At 41.8% G+C, this 14,243-nt stretch overlaps 1 protein-coding gene across 3 annotated transcripts; it reads right to left on the bottom strand.

Moving 5' to 3' along the window:
• Nucleotides 1-187: 187 nt before the first annotated feature.
• kdm2ab (lysine (K)-specific demethylase 2Ab) lies at nt 188-14,243 on the bottom strand. Of its 3 annotated transcripts, none has more exons than XM_046849674.1 (23): nt 13,873-14,243; nt 12,832-12,961; nt 11,672-11,810; nt 11,504-11,582; nt 11,144-11,190; nt 10,822-11,000; nt 10,634-10,740; nt 9,529-9,622; nt 8,843-8,996; nt 8,623-8,738; nt 8,191-8,317; nt 7,832-8,085; nt 7,616-7,693; nt 6,644-6,910; nt 6,432-6,566; nt 6,235-6,315; nt 5,009-5,275; nt 4,806-4,838; nt 3,614-4,545; nt 2,682-2,845; nt 2,452-2,598; nt 2,127-2,339; nt 188-1,109 (listed from the first exon to the last, which is right to left on the bottom strand). In XM_046849674.1, the coding sequence occupies exons 2-23, from the start codon at nt 12,859-12,861 to the stop codon at nt 928-930; spliced, it is 3,825 nt and encodes a 1,274-aa protein (XP_046705630.1). In that variant the 5' UTR covers nt 12,862-12,961; nt 13,873-14,243; the 3' UTR covers nt 188-927. The 3 variants fall into 3 exon arrangements, with proteins under 3 accessions (XP_046705630.1, XP_046705629.1, XP_046705631.1); XM_046849673.1 differs by having other exon boundaries at nt 12,832-12,864; nt 13,873-14,160; XM_046849675.1 differs by having other exon boundaries at nt 3,614-4,515; nt 12,832-12,864; nt 13,873-14,160.

Raw genomic sequence — 14,243 nt, 5'->3', positions numbered from 1 at the left:
ATAGAAAAGTGAAAAAAATAGCCATGTTGTAGCCTTTAAAAATACCCATTTACAAAAGCTCAAGTGCAAAAAATCCCCTAAGCGGCTGCCGATTTCCCACAATTTACACAAACAACAGTATTTGAAAATCAACTTAAATGCCAGTGTGCATGAACACGACCAATAACCGCACAGCACATTTGGTTATTTCTTTATTGTTTTTTTTTTTTGGAAAAACAAACAAAAAGTGAAAAAAAAAAAAAATCCAAAAATAATTACAACGCTACAGACTCTTCTTCTGGCATACTATAGGAGAGGAATACATTTACACGAGGGGGTGTATATATTTTTATATTTATATATATCTGTACTCTGTAACTAGACAGAACGGAATTAAGAACTGAAAAGTATTCCTCTTGAAAAATAAATTCAGAGGTTAAGCACAGGAGTGAAACCAAACGCAACACCCTTTTACGCGGCTACAAACAACAGAAGCGTCGGAGTAAAGAAGATGGAGAAGTTAGAAAGAGTGGAAAAAGGAGAGAGGGGCGGGATCAGGAGAGGCATGCAAGCTACAGACCTGCCCTGGAATAAAAAAAAAAAATAAATGGGAGGAAAAAAAAAAAAAAAAGGCTGTTGAAGATTAGCACCGATTTAGTTTTCTTATTAAAAGAGCCCGTGAGGATTCTTGTGATTGCCAACTGCTGCGTCTGTGTACGCAGACCGAAGAGAAATAAGTACATTATGGACTTCGACCACTGAGTTTTGCTTACATAAAGTCTCTCTGAGATGCTTCGAGGTCCTCCTTTATGATGTTCTGAACAGGAATCGCAGTCGAACAGAGCAATCATGCTGATCTTTCTATACATACACACTCTCTCACACACACCCCCCCTGCCTCCACCCAACCAACCCAAACAGTCCATGGTTCTCAGAGAAGAAGGAGCTCTAGGATATTCTCTGGATTAGTTTATCGTCTGATAGGCAGTAGAGGGCATTGACTGACAGCTCGGAGATGAATTTCTCGCAAGCCTCCCGGGAGATTCCTTTACAGCTGCGCAGGTCCAGCACAGACACACAGGACAGACGCTGCAGGTGCACCAGACAGTGGTCAGTCAGACGACTGCAACCTGAGAGCAAAAAAGGAAGACAACCACAGTGTTTAAACCATTGGGTTGTGCAGAGTTCCACTGTAATGTAAACCTACAGCTAGGGAATGTGTAAGGAAGTGGTAATACACTGCTTATATACACTAGTGACAACAGCCAGACTTTTACCATGCTGCCTCACAGCCCACATTAACAATATAAAGAAACCACCAATGAGTGACTAGTAGGGGTACAACGGCACACACATTCGCACTGAAATGTTACGATACAGCAGTTTCGGAACGGTGAAAATGTGCATGCAATAATTTTTCCTCTTATGAAAATATTTAGTTTGTTTAACACGATTTGTACTGCGCATGAGCGAAATCGCTGCCACTTCCTTTCATCGCCAAAGTTTTTACAGCAGTCTAACAACATGGGTGCGTTAGCGTTTTATGTACAGCTCTCGTCTCCTGACGATTCGGCACATCGAGTGAGCAAATGAATGATGGATGGGAGGAATTAATTATTTTATCAAAAATGTTATTGAATGAATAAATAAATATCTTGTGTGCATCTTGAATGCAGATAAAGTATGCTGAAATAACTAAATATATCTTTAAATAGCGTCTAAAAAAAAATATACACTAATGGAAATTTTCCATTCATTTAATTTGTGCCTATTTAATTGATTACTTAATTTATTAAATATAATAAAAACATGTATTGCATTATTTGATTGATCCCATTTTATTTGTATCTTTTATTTAAACCAAGCAGAAATTTTAGATCAAATTGTTTAAAAAATTGTAACACAAATGTTAATAAAACAAACAAAAAAATAATATTTCGCATTTCTTCCCCCAAACTGCACCAACATTTGAACCGTGACATAAAAACTAAGGTATGTACTGCAGCGTGAATTTTGTGTACCGTTACACCCCGAGTTACTGCACTTCGTTCGATATGTAATGCAGGCAGATGAAGGGTGGGGTTATATTGTAGCGAACACTATATCTTACACCCCAACTGTAAAGTGATGAGTGTGTGTTCAGGCACCTGCTAGGTTGAGGTGAGTGAGTGTGTTGCGTGTGGACGAGCCCACAGCGGTGAGGAGGTTGAGAGCGTTGTCAGTCAGAGGGCAGTGTGAGAGCTCCAGCCGCGTCAGCTGGGGCATGTGCCTGATGATCAGCCTCAGAGTGGCCTCTGTTACCTCCAGACCACACAGCCTCAAGCACTGCATGTTTCTCAGCTGGGAACGATTATTACTTCCTGCACATATACAGAAATAACTTGCTTATATATCTGGACAAATCAAGTGTGATAAATGTGCATCGTTGGTTAAAAAAATAAAAATAAATGAAAATCAGGGTGCGCATGTTACCTGGTGGGCAAAGCAGCTCTCGGATCTGTGCATCTTTGACGCCATCTGCCCAGCGTAGATCTAACGATCGCAGTAAAGGACAGCTGGGCGAGCTCAGAGCAGAAACTGACGTCCAGTTACACCCTGAAAGCACCAGATCTTTCAACCCTAAAGATGAGGGGAAAAAGGGTAAGTAGAGAAGAAATCGTGGAAACCGAACCATAGACAGCCTCAAGTGACCATGAGCGTACCTGGTAATCGGTTGACGAGCCAGGTAAGCTGTTTTTTGGATATTTTGGCCCACGAAAGGTCCAGTGTAACAGGCTGGCGCTTGATGATGCCGGAGAGGGCCTGTGGGCTGATGGACTGGCAGCGACTCAGATTAATATGCGTCCACAGGCGTTTATCACACCCCCTATAACACACAAAAAAAGTTCACAGTTCGCTCTCGAAAAATGCACATGTATAGCAATATCTGATACTAATAACGCTGAAACAATTCCTTGAGTAACTCAAGTAATTTGAATACAAAAATAATAATAATAATAATAATAAACACAACAGATGAAGCTGAGGAGGCCTCGTTCACACACCAACAGCTTCTAACTTTAGGCTACTCCATGAAGTAATCAGTAGAATACTCGTTTATGAAAATAATCGATAGCTAAATCCCTAAATAATGTGTTAGAAACCATGCTGGAGTGGTTTTTTTTTTATACACATACACCAACCAGGCATAACATTATGACCACCTGCCTAATATTGTGTAAGTCCCGTTTTGCTGCCAAAAGAGTCATGCCCCATCGAGCATCAACAGCATTAACTTCAGAAATTTGAGCTACAGGAGCTCGTTTGTTGGCTCACACCACACGGGTCAGACTTTGCTCCCCGCGTGCAATAATGAGCATCAGCCGCCCATGACCCTGTCGCCGGTTCACCACTGTTCCTTCCTTGGACCACTTGATAGATACTGACGCCTTCAGACCGGTAACAGCCCACAAGAACTGCAGTCGTCAAGCCATCACAATTTGGCCTTTGTCAAACTCGCTCAAATCTAATTTGAGTACAAAATGTTTACTTGCTGCATAATATATCCACCCACTTACAGGTGCAATGATGAAATAATCAGTGTTTTTCACTTCACCACTCAATGTTATGCCTGGGAGGTGCTTTAGAAACTCACCATTTGTACCAGCTCTTGCACACAGCCATGCACACGCACAGCTCGGTCCGAGTCAGGTAGCGGAAGACGGACACCCACACCAGTCTGCCCCAGCCTGGTTCACTAGCTCCGTTCTGCTCAGGTGATGTGCAGGACGCTGAGCTGGTAGAAGACGCAGGAGGCTTTCCTCTCTCGGGACGTACGTTTTTCCCGTTCCTCTCTCGTGTCGTGTTGCGATGAGACTCTCTGGAGTTGCACCTTAAGCTTTGATTCACATTAGTGTGTTTGGAAGTGCTCCTGGTAAGAGTTGGGGATCGGAGTTGCGGCCTGGCTGAATGCTTGTGTGTGTGAGAGTGAGCTTTGTCCGCATGGTGTGAATCCCCCCGGAGAGGTGGGCGGAGCAGGGACTTGCCCTGAAAGTCGCTGTTGCTTTGGATGTGGCTTACAGAGTTCACATTCGCTTCAAGCTTGGGGACGATAGTGCTCGGGTCCCGTCTGCCTCGTGACGGCTGCAAAGTCACAGTCACACATGACCTTTGATCTCTGGCCTCGTCACTGAGCACACCTGAACAGTCGGTGCGAGTCTGTTCTCCCTCCTCCTCCCTCTCGTTTTCTCGCTCTCTGTTCGGTTGGGCGTCTCCGGTCTCGTCTTCCGCCGGCCTTCCTCCGTATCCCTGCGGCCGGTTCTCTTTACCTCCGAGGCCATTCTCTCTCCGTTCGGTCTTCTCGTTCTCTTCCTCCTTGTTATTTTCGTCTCCGTCCTCTTCTCTCTCTGTCCTTCCTCGCAGAGTTCCATCTCTTGCTTCACTTCGAAGCCGGACTTCTCTTCCCTGATATGACGACGCGCTTCTCCGCCGGGCCATGCCCCTGCTGAGTGCTGCCCTGATCATGCTCCCTCTCTCCAAACTGCGCTGACGCAAGAGCTTTGGAGAAACAGAGACAGATGGCCGTGTCTGAGAGCCACAGGACGGCGGAAAAAGGAACGACAGAACGAGACACAAACGAGGAAAGCAAAGAAGCAGAAAGCGACAGAAGACAAGCAAAAAATGAGCACTTTCCCCCCCCCATAAGGACACAAAACAGTGCGCTTTGGAAAAAAGGCGAAAAAAAAAAAAAATGGATGGTCGTATCACCACTATAACCATATCTAATTGTCCTGTAGTTCCATGAAAACTAACCTTAGCCGGTAACATCACACACACCAGATACTTACCGACTGGAAGAGTTTGCTCCTCTCTAATTTGATCTGATGCAGAAAAGAAAGCCAAAAAAAAAGAAAAAAAAGAGATCAGACAGTCTTGCAGAGTATAGATTAAAAGAGCATAGTATTGTTTATGAACACACACACACACACACACACACACACACACACACACACACACACACACACACACACACACACGTCTGTCCCCTTACCCTCTTCCTGTGCTGTCGTTCCAGTGCCCCAGCTCTCTTGCGGCTCTGTTGATGCTGCAGTAGGATTCTCTGTGAGGGTGGAGGTTGGCGTCGGGAGCGAGTCAAAGGCAGAGATGAGGGGGATGGGAGAGGCTGAGCCCTGCGCCCTAAACGTAGCCCCCCCACCCCAATGCCCTCTCTGTATGCCCGCTTCGCGGGAGGTGCAGACGTGGCCGAGCTAGTCATAACAGTGCTTTTACTCTCCTCTTCTGAATTGCTGCTGGAAGACTGCAACACACAATATACAAATAAAAGGTCAGGAGAAGTTCAGATTGTATTGCTACAGAAAAACATGGAAAAAATGAATGCTTATCCAAACAATTGTGCATTTAAAGTCGCTACAAACTGACATTCATTCAATGCGGTACAAAATACACAAACCATGTACTTGAGTAAAAGTAGAGATAAACTCTACTTTTAGATAAAGGTAAAATATTACTTCACTACAGGGCTATAGCTATCGAATATTTTAGTAATCGGGCGTTCAACCGATTATTTCCTTGATTTTCCAGGACTTTATCTTTATTAAAAGAGCAATACTAAATATGCAAGAGAAAATAAGACGTCTTTTAAAATGAATAATTTGTTTACTTTTAATAAAAATTTACATTTTTATTGCTGAAATTGCATACAAAAATATCTGTAAAAACTAAACTCATTTATTGCATTTAACGAAATGCACATGAAGCAAAAAAAAAAAAAAAAAAAAAAAAAAAAAAAAAAAAAAGGGTAAATGCAATGTAAATTTTTGGTTTTTTTATGTTTTAGTTTGGAATAATCCTAATCTTTTTGGAAACTAATTTTCTTTGTTCTGAATCTTCCCCTGGCCCCTTGCTGTTTTCTCTGTGTTCATCCATTCTTCATGGTGGTGCTGGGACTTGAACCTATAACCTTCCCATCCAGAGTCCAATGCCTTACCCATTAAGCTTCCCCTTTCCACCACTGTTACTCTTAACAGAATGATATGAGCCAAACACTGCTATCTACATTTTTATCCACTTACAAATAAAAGGGTATGACTGACTTTGCTAAAGTTCTTCTCCCCCCAGTTTTATTATTCTAATTTACATAAAAAATATGTATAACATGTATATTGTTAAAAGTCCTGACAAATATTTGAAGAAGAAGAAAAAAAGTGCCACTTCTTGAAAAGCAATGCTGTAGTGTAAAAGGACACCACATCCTACCTCAGTGTTCTTATCATGGACACATTTGGGACACTCCCAGCAACTGGGTAGATCCTTGTTGATCACACCCTCCCCTGGGACCTTCACAGCACAAACACACACACAAAAAAAACCCCATCAGCAGCAGCTTATTTATCATCCCACTGAATCAGCCGAACAGTTTAAAGAGTATGCAGTATGTGCATGCTTGTGTTTACCGTTATACATTCTGGGTGTGTGATCTGACCACATTCGGTGCACTCCATGAGTGTTTGGGTGCTCTGGGTGCCTTCGGCATCTTCCTGGCTCCCCTCTTTACATATGCCACAGATAGCGGTGAGAGGAAGCGCCGGCTAGAGGAAGCACACGAGTTAGAGCTGTAATGTCATGCTTAGAGAACATACCCCTGGAAGTTAGAATAAGTACTTACAGACAGGCACTGCCTGAGAATGCAGGACTTTTTGAGTCGACCTGGGCCACCAAACCTCTTCATGTCCCTGCAGTAGATGCAATCTCCACACAAGGAGCGCGTGCACGCGGCGCAGCGTTTGCAGCGCACACGTCGCCGCCTCAGAGCAGAGAGGGAAGTTGAAGGCTTGGTTGGCCGTGGCACCGAGGTCATCGTGGTGCCCGAACCCGAAGGACGCGGCCGGTACAATACAGATGGTGCAGTAGGGAGTGGTCTGTACCACGAGGGCTGCAAACACACAAGGAAAACAAAACGTTTATATATATATGTTTCAGCACAATGGATATGACAAGAGATCCTAACTGGGGTTTCTGCAGGTTTCACAAAGTCCAAATTTAAAGCCGTTAATTATAAAATGTAAGACCTGTATCACATCAAAACACACACAAATACTTTGTTAGCCTGGCTTTAACCAAGTTTTTTTTTCAAGCCAAGTATAAGTAAACTTACACTTTCTCATAGCTGAAAAATCAAAACCTGTTTTATGTCTGTGGTACAATACAAGAGAGTTTCGCAGCATTAACCGAAAGCTGATTGGCTGTTCCATGTTGGCCTCATTTGTAGTTGTAATACAGCGAATTATATTTGGACTAGCAGAAGAAAGAACACCTAGGGAGTAGTACCTAGGGAGCATTTTAATGAGCATTAGGAGGTAGCGTTACATAGACATTGGAAAATTAAGACCTGTTAACATTTATTTAAACAGCGAAATTAAGACTTTAAGGCCAAAAATTTAGATTTTTCAATTTGACTTTTTAAAACCCTACAGAAATCCAGAGCAACAGACCAAATAATGTATTAATACAAGTATTTAAAAAAGGTTAACACAAAAATTATTACAATGATAAAATAAATACAATATAAAAAAAATAAAAGCAATGGGAGAAAGAAGGAAAAAAAAAGTTTTCTTGAGTAGATTCTGTAAATTCATACCCTTTTGGGCCATGTGACGATGGGTTTTCCAGTGTAAGACAATTTTGGATCATCATTGGCATGCTCTTCTAGCAGGGCCTGCAGCCGGCAAAGTGAATTTTTTATTATACACACACACACACACACACACACACAAATACATACACATTTATTATGTAATAATATAATTTAATAATTATATAAGCTGGTTATTGGCAGGTGATGAAGTTTACGCACACGGATGTCACTGAGCAGTGCTGGAGCGTTTCTGATCCCTGAAGGTACACACTTCTTATGAGCGGGCAACTGCTCCAGTTTGTGCAGGAGTTGCCACAGTCCCTCCAGCTCTAATGGCGTCAGATGGACCTTCACCCCAGGACGTGCAGGAGGAGAGGTAATTTCTTCTTCCTCTTCATCGCCTTCTTCTTTAACCTCTGCTTTTTCTTCGTTATCATCGTTGCTTGCTTTAGCACAGTCGGCCTTTTTCAGCCCTGTGTGAGTAAACTCAGAGTGCTTAGGTTGTCCTTATTAAAACATAAATGTTGCATTTTTGTGTGCGCGAGCGTGTGTGTGTGTGTGTGTGTGTGTATACTAACCGATGCCTAGTGAGTGTCTCTGGAACTCTGGCGTTAGATGAGAGGTGTTGGTCAGACAGTAGAGGTAACGCTCCAGAACATACCAACACATCTCATAATAGAACGGGTAACGAAACTTGGCTGGGACCTGGTGATGAGGGGAAAAATTTATAAAATGTAAAAAAGAGTTTAAAACACACAAACCCAGATTTTAATGCAGTATGAAAAAATATGGCAACCTACTGACTTATCCTTAAGTTGTGGTTAAACCTTTTCTGTATTAATAACGTATATTTTACTTTAAAAAATACTCCTTACACAAGAATTAGTTAATAAAATTATCAAACGTATGTCTCGGGCTAGACTTTCACTCACAATACACAATCTAATGATGAAATGTTCGATATGTGTCAGTTTAAATGCATTTGTATCAGTCAGTATTTCTGAACCAACCCGTGTGCGGTCCTCAATGTTGTAAATGTTCAGCTGCATGGGAATGTTAAAACTGTGCAGGAAATTCCCTCCGAACACCAGGGTATCTTCAGGAGTGTATACTGCATGGATCCAACCTACACACACAAACCTTTGCATTAATGACTCCTGTTTACAACGTCCTCTTTTACTACAACCGTTAATCTGATATGAATGCATGATTAAGATGGAGTACACACACCTGAGGGGATCATAAAGGTGTAACCCTGTTCAAGCTGAATGCGCTGGCAGGCGGTGGCTTTGTCCCCAAGGAAGATGTCACCCTGTTTTCCAGACAACACCCAGTTCTCATAGAGCTCCAGATTGTGTGGCGTGGGAGGGATCAGCCAGAAAACCTTTATTAACAAGACGAAATGAAGAACACGATGAAGATTCAGGGGTTAAAGAAATGTTTAAGAGAGACGCACCGCTCCAGCATATTATCAGAATTCACTAGTTTCTAGTTAATTAATAAAAAATAAAAAAAATGTAAAAGTGTATTCACCAATTCAATATCAGTAGCAGATCAAAGCAGATTTAGATTTTATTTTATTAATTTATTTTTTTACACATGCATCCTAAATGAGTATAAAAGAAAAAAGTCCTAAAGTTACTCTTTTGCAGAATGTGATGCACTCAGAGTTTAACCAGTCACATCATTTGCTGTTCACCAGCCAAATTTAAAGCATCACTTAAAAAAAAAATAGCATGACAACTAATTCAAATAAAAGATGAACAACTTATTTATAAATTACACACCCTCAGACACTAATAAGAACCCAGAGACAGCCAGAAAACAGCTACAGACACATACACAGACTTCACAGCCTTTACCTTTAACACACTGTTTCAGAAGCAAAAAAGTACGTCTGTGTGTGCGGTTCTCACCTTGCGCCCCCTCAGGATATGGTACCAGACTGAAGTGCCGCCGAAGTCGACGTGGAAGTCTGTAAAGCAGCCCTTCACGCTCATCAGGCAGTACCTAGGCAGATATGCACGGTTTACTCGCACAGTACTCGTCATGTAAACCATGCTAGTGTTTGTCCAACAAGTAGAAAGGCAAAATAGCCTGTGTTAATTTACGGGTAGTGCTGGGCGATAGGGGTTTAATCTCTGGGTTTTTTCCAGAATGTTTGATTCACGAGTTATTATTTAAACGTGCAACTAGTCAACTTAAAACATAAATACAACATGAAGTAAAAATCTATTTATTAATAATTTTAAAAACAATCTGGTTGTATAATTAAGTGGTCAACATAGTGTAAATAAATGTACAACAAATTCTCTAGTTAAATATCTTTGCACGTGGACGGCAGACTTTTGGCTTGTATTAATCTCTAAACATTCTTCCTATTCGGCGTGGTGTCTTGGTCGCAAATGCTGGAATAAATCGGTGGTGCTGCCACTACCTGCTGCGACAGACTTTCAGCATATTTTGTGTTTGACAAAAGTTTGTTCAACGCCTCTCAAATCCAAAACATTTCCAAACCACACGAAGGTTACTACGTTTATATGTCACATGGTCATCCTGACACGAAGAGCCGTCAGTATCCATGATGTTAGACGCTATTTCTACACAACTTCCCTTCATAGAATGCTCTCACATGTGAACAGTTAATCTGGTGCAGGGTCAGACCATATTATCTCTTATCTCTAATTAGTGTGCAATGACCAATGTTTTTAAAAAATTGCAAAAAAAAAAAAAAAATCACTCGGTCACAAAATCTGGTATTTGGATTATGAGTCTAACTATAAAAACAGGCTACTCGTTCTGAACGAGCCAAATTGCAACCTGGCTGGAGGTAAAGCAAGCTTTTAATGCACTTATTCACAGACCGAATACAATCATTTCAAAATTGGGAACATGCAGGTATATACAAAAACTAATCCCACTGAGCAATATCAATTATAAGGAGGAGAAAATGTTCACAGCTAATTAATAAAGTTTGTCCAACACATTTCTGACCATGAACACTACGTATCTGCAACTCACTTCTGTACTTTGGGGTACTGCATGTCTATGATGGCGTTGGTGGAGTCTCTCTGTCGCTCCTTCAGGTGCCGTGGCCACATGTTATCCACCCAGTCGATCAGATCAACCTGAAAGCCACAAAGCGAACAGTCAGACGTCTCACAGAGCGAGTCTTGTCTGTACGTGTTGATGAAAAATAACAAGCCTACTGAGGCAGGTCTCTTGACGAGGTGCTCCAGTTTCGTATGGCTGAACTCAAGACTGATGACGTTGTACAGCTTTTCCCTTTCTGAGGCTGGAGTTTCGTAATACCTCCTCCACTGACTCATGGACATCTCCATACCCCTTTGGGTGCTTACATCCATCACGTCAATCATCCGTCGACTGCCTATCGAAGGGATTGCAGAGAGAAGGGTGTTGAACAAAGTGCAAAGCCAAGAGTTTGCAGGTGGGACTGCGCGAATGCGGAAAACGCAGGCATGTGGCTCTGTGTGGATGACACAAAGCGTAAACAAAGACGAAAAGGCTTACCTACAAACAGTTTCACATCGCTCACACTGAAGTCTGGATCGGGCATTCTGAAAACACGACGAGACACCGTTTCAACAAAACGTGTAAGTAAAAGCAGTAACAGTACTAACACCTACCTAACAGTAGGTAGAAAGCGTGTGTGTATGTATGTGTGGGTGTGAGAAAGTGAGTGAGTAAGTGATACAGCACAGGCAGAGTGAGAGACAGACATGGATACAGAGAAAGAGAAGAGAAAGACAAACAGGAAAACTGACCCATGGTCAGGCAGAGCGAGAGAGAGTCTGAGAAAGAAGCAGAGAGAGACATGTACAGAGTGAGCAAGAGACAAGACATACACGGATACAGAGAAAGAAAACGTACTGAATGCCAAGACCGTCTGCTTTAGTAAAGATGATGGGGTCCCGAAGCCCCTCCCGCTGGATGTACTCAAAAGTGAAGTCTGTAGAAAAGAGGACAGACAGACACACACACAGAGTTAAAAAGTGGATCACAGTCGGTCATGTTTAGAGCAATAAGTGTAACATGTACCATTTCCATCCATGATTTTCACCAAGTTGGAATCGAAGTTGGGGCTTTCAAGCTTTTCTGCAAGATCAAAATTCGTCTTCCCCTCGATTTCGTCGTCGGAGATGCCATCGTCCTGATACCGCCGGCGAGTTCCTGTTCGCTAAACACCAGTGCAGAGGCTGCATGAAACTTACATCGAAGTGTGAACTAAACAGAACCATCGTGGCTCCGACTGAACCCACAAATACCACATTCATTTAAAACACACCCACACACACACAGAGAGTGAGCAACATTTCCTAGACATTTAACTAAACACGTCATATCACTGAGTAATAGCTGGCCAAGTGACTCAAATTTTCACTTTCAATATTTTTATACTCAAACTGCATCTGCTTTGTACATTCGCAATATCGAATAATCACAAACACATTTGTGTGACTTGGACGGAAAACCGAAACCTTATTTTTAAATCTGAAACTGATACCAGAGCCCTGAATATATTTCTTTTTTTTTTTTACAATCTGAAACTGATATCAGAGCCATGAGTATTTATGACAGCTCAGAAAATGTTCGTGGACACCAGACCATTAATCATCAATGTACTCTTGTTGTTAAGAATATGCAAGTGCTTGAACATACTAACAAATCCAACAGAAAAGAATATCGCTGCCGGGTTGTGCGCATTGTTACTGTCAACCGACTTTACGTTTCATTGCAACTTCTTATACTATTTATAATACAGAATTGCCACAAAACTTGTCAATATTAGCTCAAAACACACCCACAATTACATGCTGTGTACATTTCAGATACTCCTTCCAACATACTACAATTTGGGACACACCAATTCTAATCTGGGATGGTATTTAAAACGGATAGTAGGCCAAGGTTGGAAAGGAACTCCTTCACACTTTCTGGATCTCAACCGTACAAAACACCTTTTGGTTGAAGTCGAACACCGGCCGTGTGCCGACTTACAATCCAACACGAGCTCTCTGATGCTCTTTTAACTAAACAAACACACTCCAAAAGCTTTCCCGGGAAATCCGAGGTGATCATGACAGACTTACAATCCAACACGATCCAACACAATTTTATTTATTTTTTTATTATTATTATTATTATTTGCAAACCAGGTTTTGATGCATTAGGTAGAAATCGTAGGAGTAGAAACTCACCAGGCGTTTGCTGTAGCGGGTTTCCTCCATTGCCTGAAATGAGGAACGCACAGGAGATTGAGTTTGCGGTGGTCCAGAGACGGGAAGTGACACGTCACATCAAGTCAAGTGTTTAAAGCAAACAAACAAGCTACAAGAAGGAAGATAGATAGATAGATAGATAGATAGATAGATAGATAGATAGATAGATAGATAAATAGATAGATCTCTCACACAACTCATTTAGTGCTTTGTCTTTAAACAAAAACAGAAATATATATATATTAAAAATATACCTACATATCTACCTACACACACACACACACACACACACACACACACACACACACACACACACACACACACACACCTATGACCTATCTACAAACCCATGACTGGCCTCATTTTAAACAACCAGGTTAGATCAATATAAGTATTTAAAAAAAGCTCCAAACTCAAATAATCTAGATAAACTGACAGATAGAAATGGGACAATTGCTCATTTTAGATATTGAGTGAGAAAATTACACTTTTAAAACCCCCCATAAAAATGTCTGACAAGTAGAAACAAAGAGCCCAATAGAGAAACAGCATCAGCTGTGTGTCTTTCAGTTCACCCAAAAAAAGCACTTCTTCCCACATTCTTTACATTCAGCAGCCGTTTAATTCAAACGAATGACATTTTATTTGTATTTTACTGACTAATAATCCAGCATGAAATTTTAAAGTGTGTTAAAGAACCAGAGCTCTTTGGTATCCGTGACAGGCAATTCGCTAGCATCCGGAGCTAAAGTGTGTTTAGCCGAACTCTCCACCTGCCGCTGGAGCACCGCCTGAGTTTATCACACGACATTAAAAGCAATATCTTTTATACACTTCTAACTCGTTCTTGTAACGAAAGAGTAGAAATAAAACGCAACCAGAGCCCGAGTTATGAAATGGTCCAAAACTAGCCGGCTAGCATTTTCATTGACACCCAGCTAACGTTAGCAAAACACAATGTTAGCTGCATAGGAACAAAACAAGCTAGCAAAGGCTCAATGTTCAGACCTTTAAGCATACCTAGCGTTTTTTTTTTTGTTGTTGTTGTTGTTTGCGGTGATAGTAGTGCTATTTTTAATCAGTTGAATGCGAAGAAACCCTGCGTATTTCCCCCCCCTAACTGCAGCTGGAACTCATCCTGTCGCAATCTCGCCCATTGGATCTGCTTCTTATTGTATACGAGAAAGTTAAAGGATTCCGCGTCCATCCGCCATTTTCAGATTGTCATTACACACACACTCACGGCGTGAGCGGCTCTACACGCCCCGCCCGTCACCGAGACTGGGCCAATTATAAAGCCGGTATGCAGATTTCAACGTTCTGATTGGCCAACGCCCACGCCACTGTGGCGTTTAGTTCTGGGATTCACCACGCCTCTTGTGTTCCCAGTG

The sequence above is a fragment of the Silurus meridionalis genome, chromosome 5 (assembly GCF_014805685.1).
Source record: "Silurus meridionalis isolate SWU-2019-XX chromosome 5, ASM1480568v1, whole genome shotgun sequence".
NCBI classification, from domain to species: Eukaryota; Metazoa; Chordata; class Actinopteri; order Siluriformes; family Siluridae; genus Silurus; species Silurus meridionalis.
Note: the sequence above shows the minus strand (reverse complement) of the source record. Positions and strands in the feature narration are given on the sequence as shown.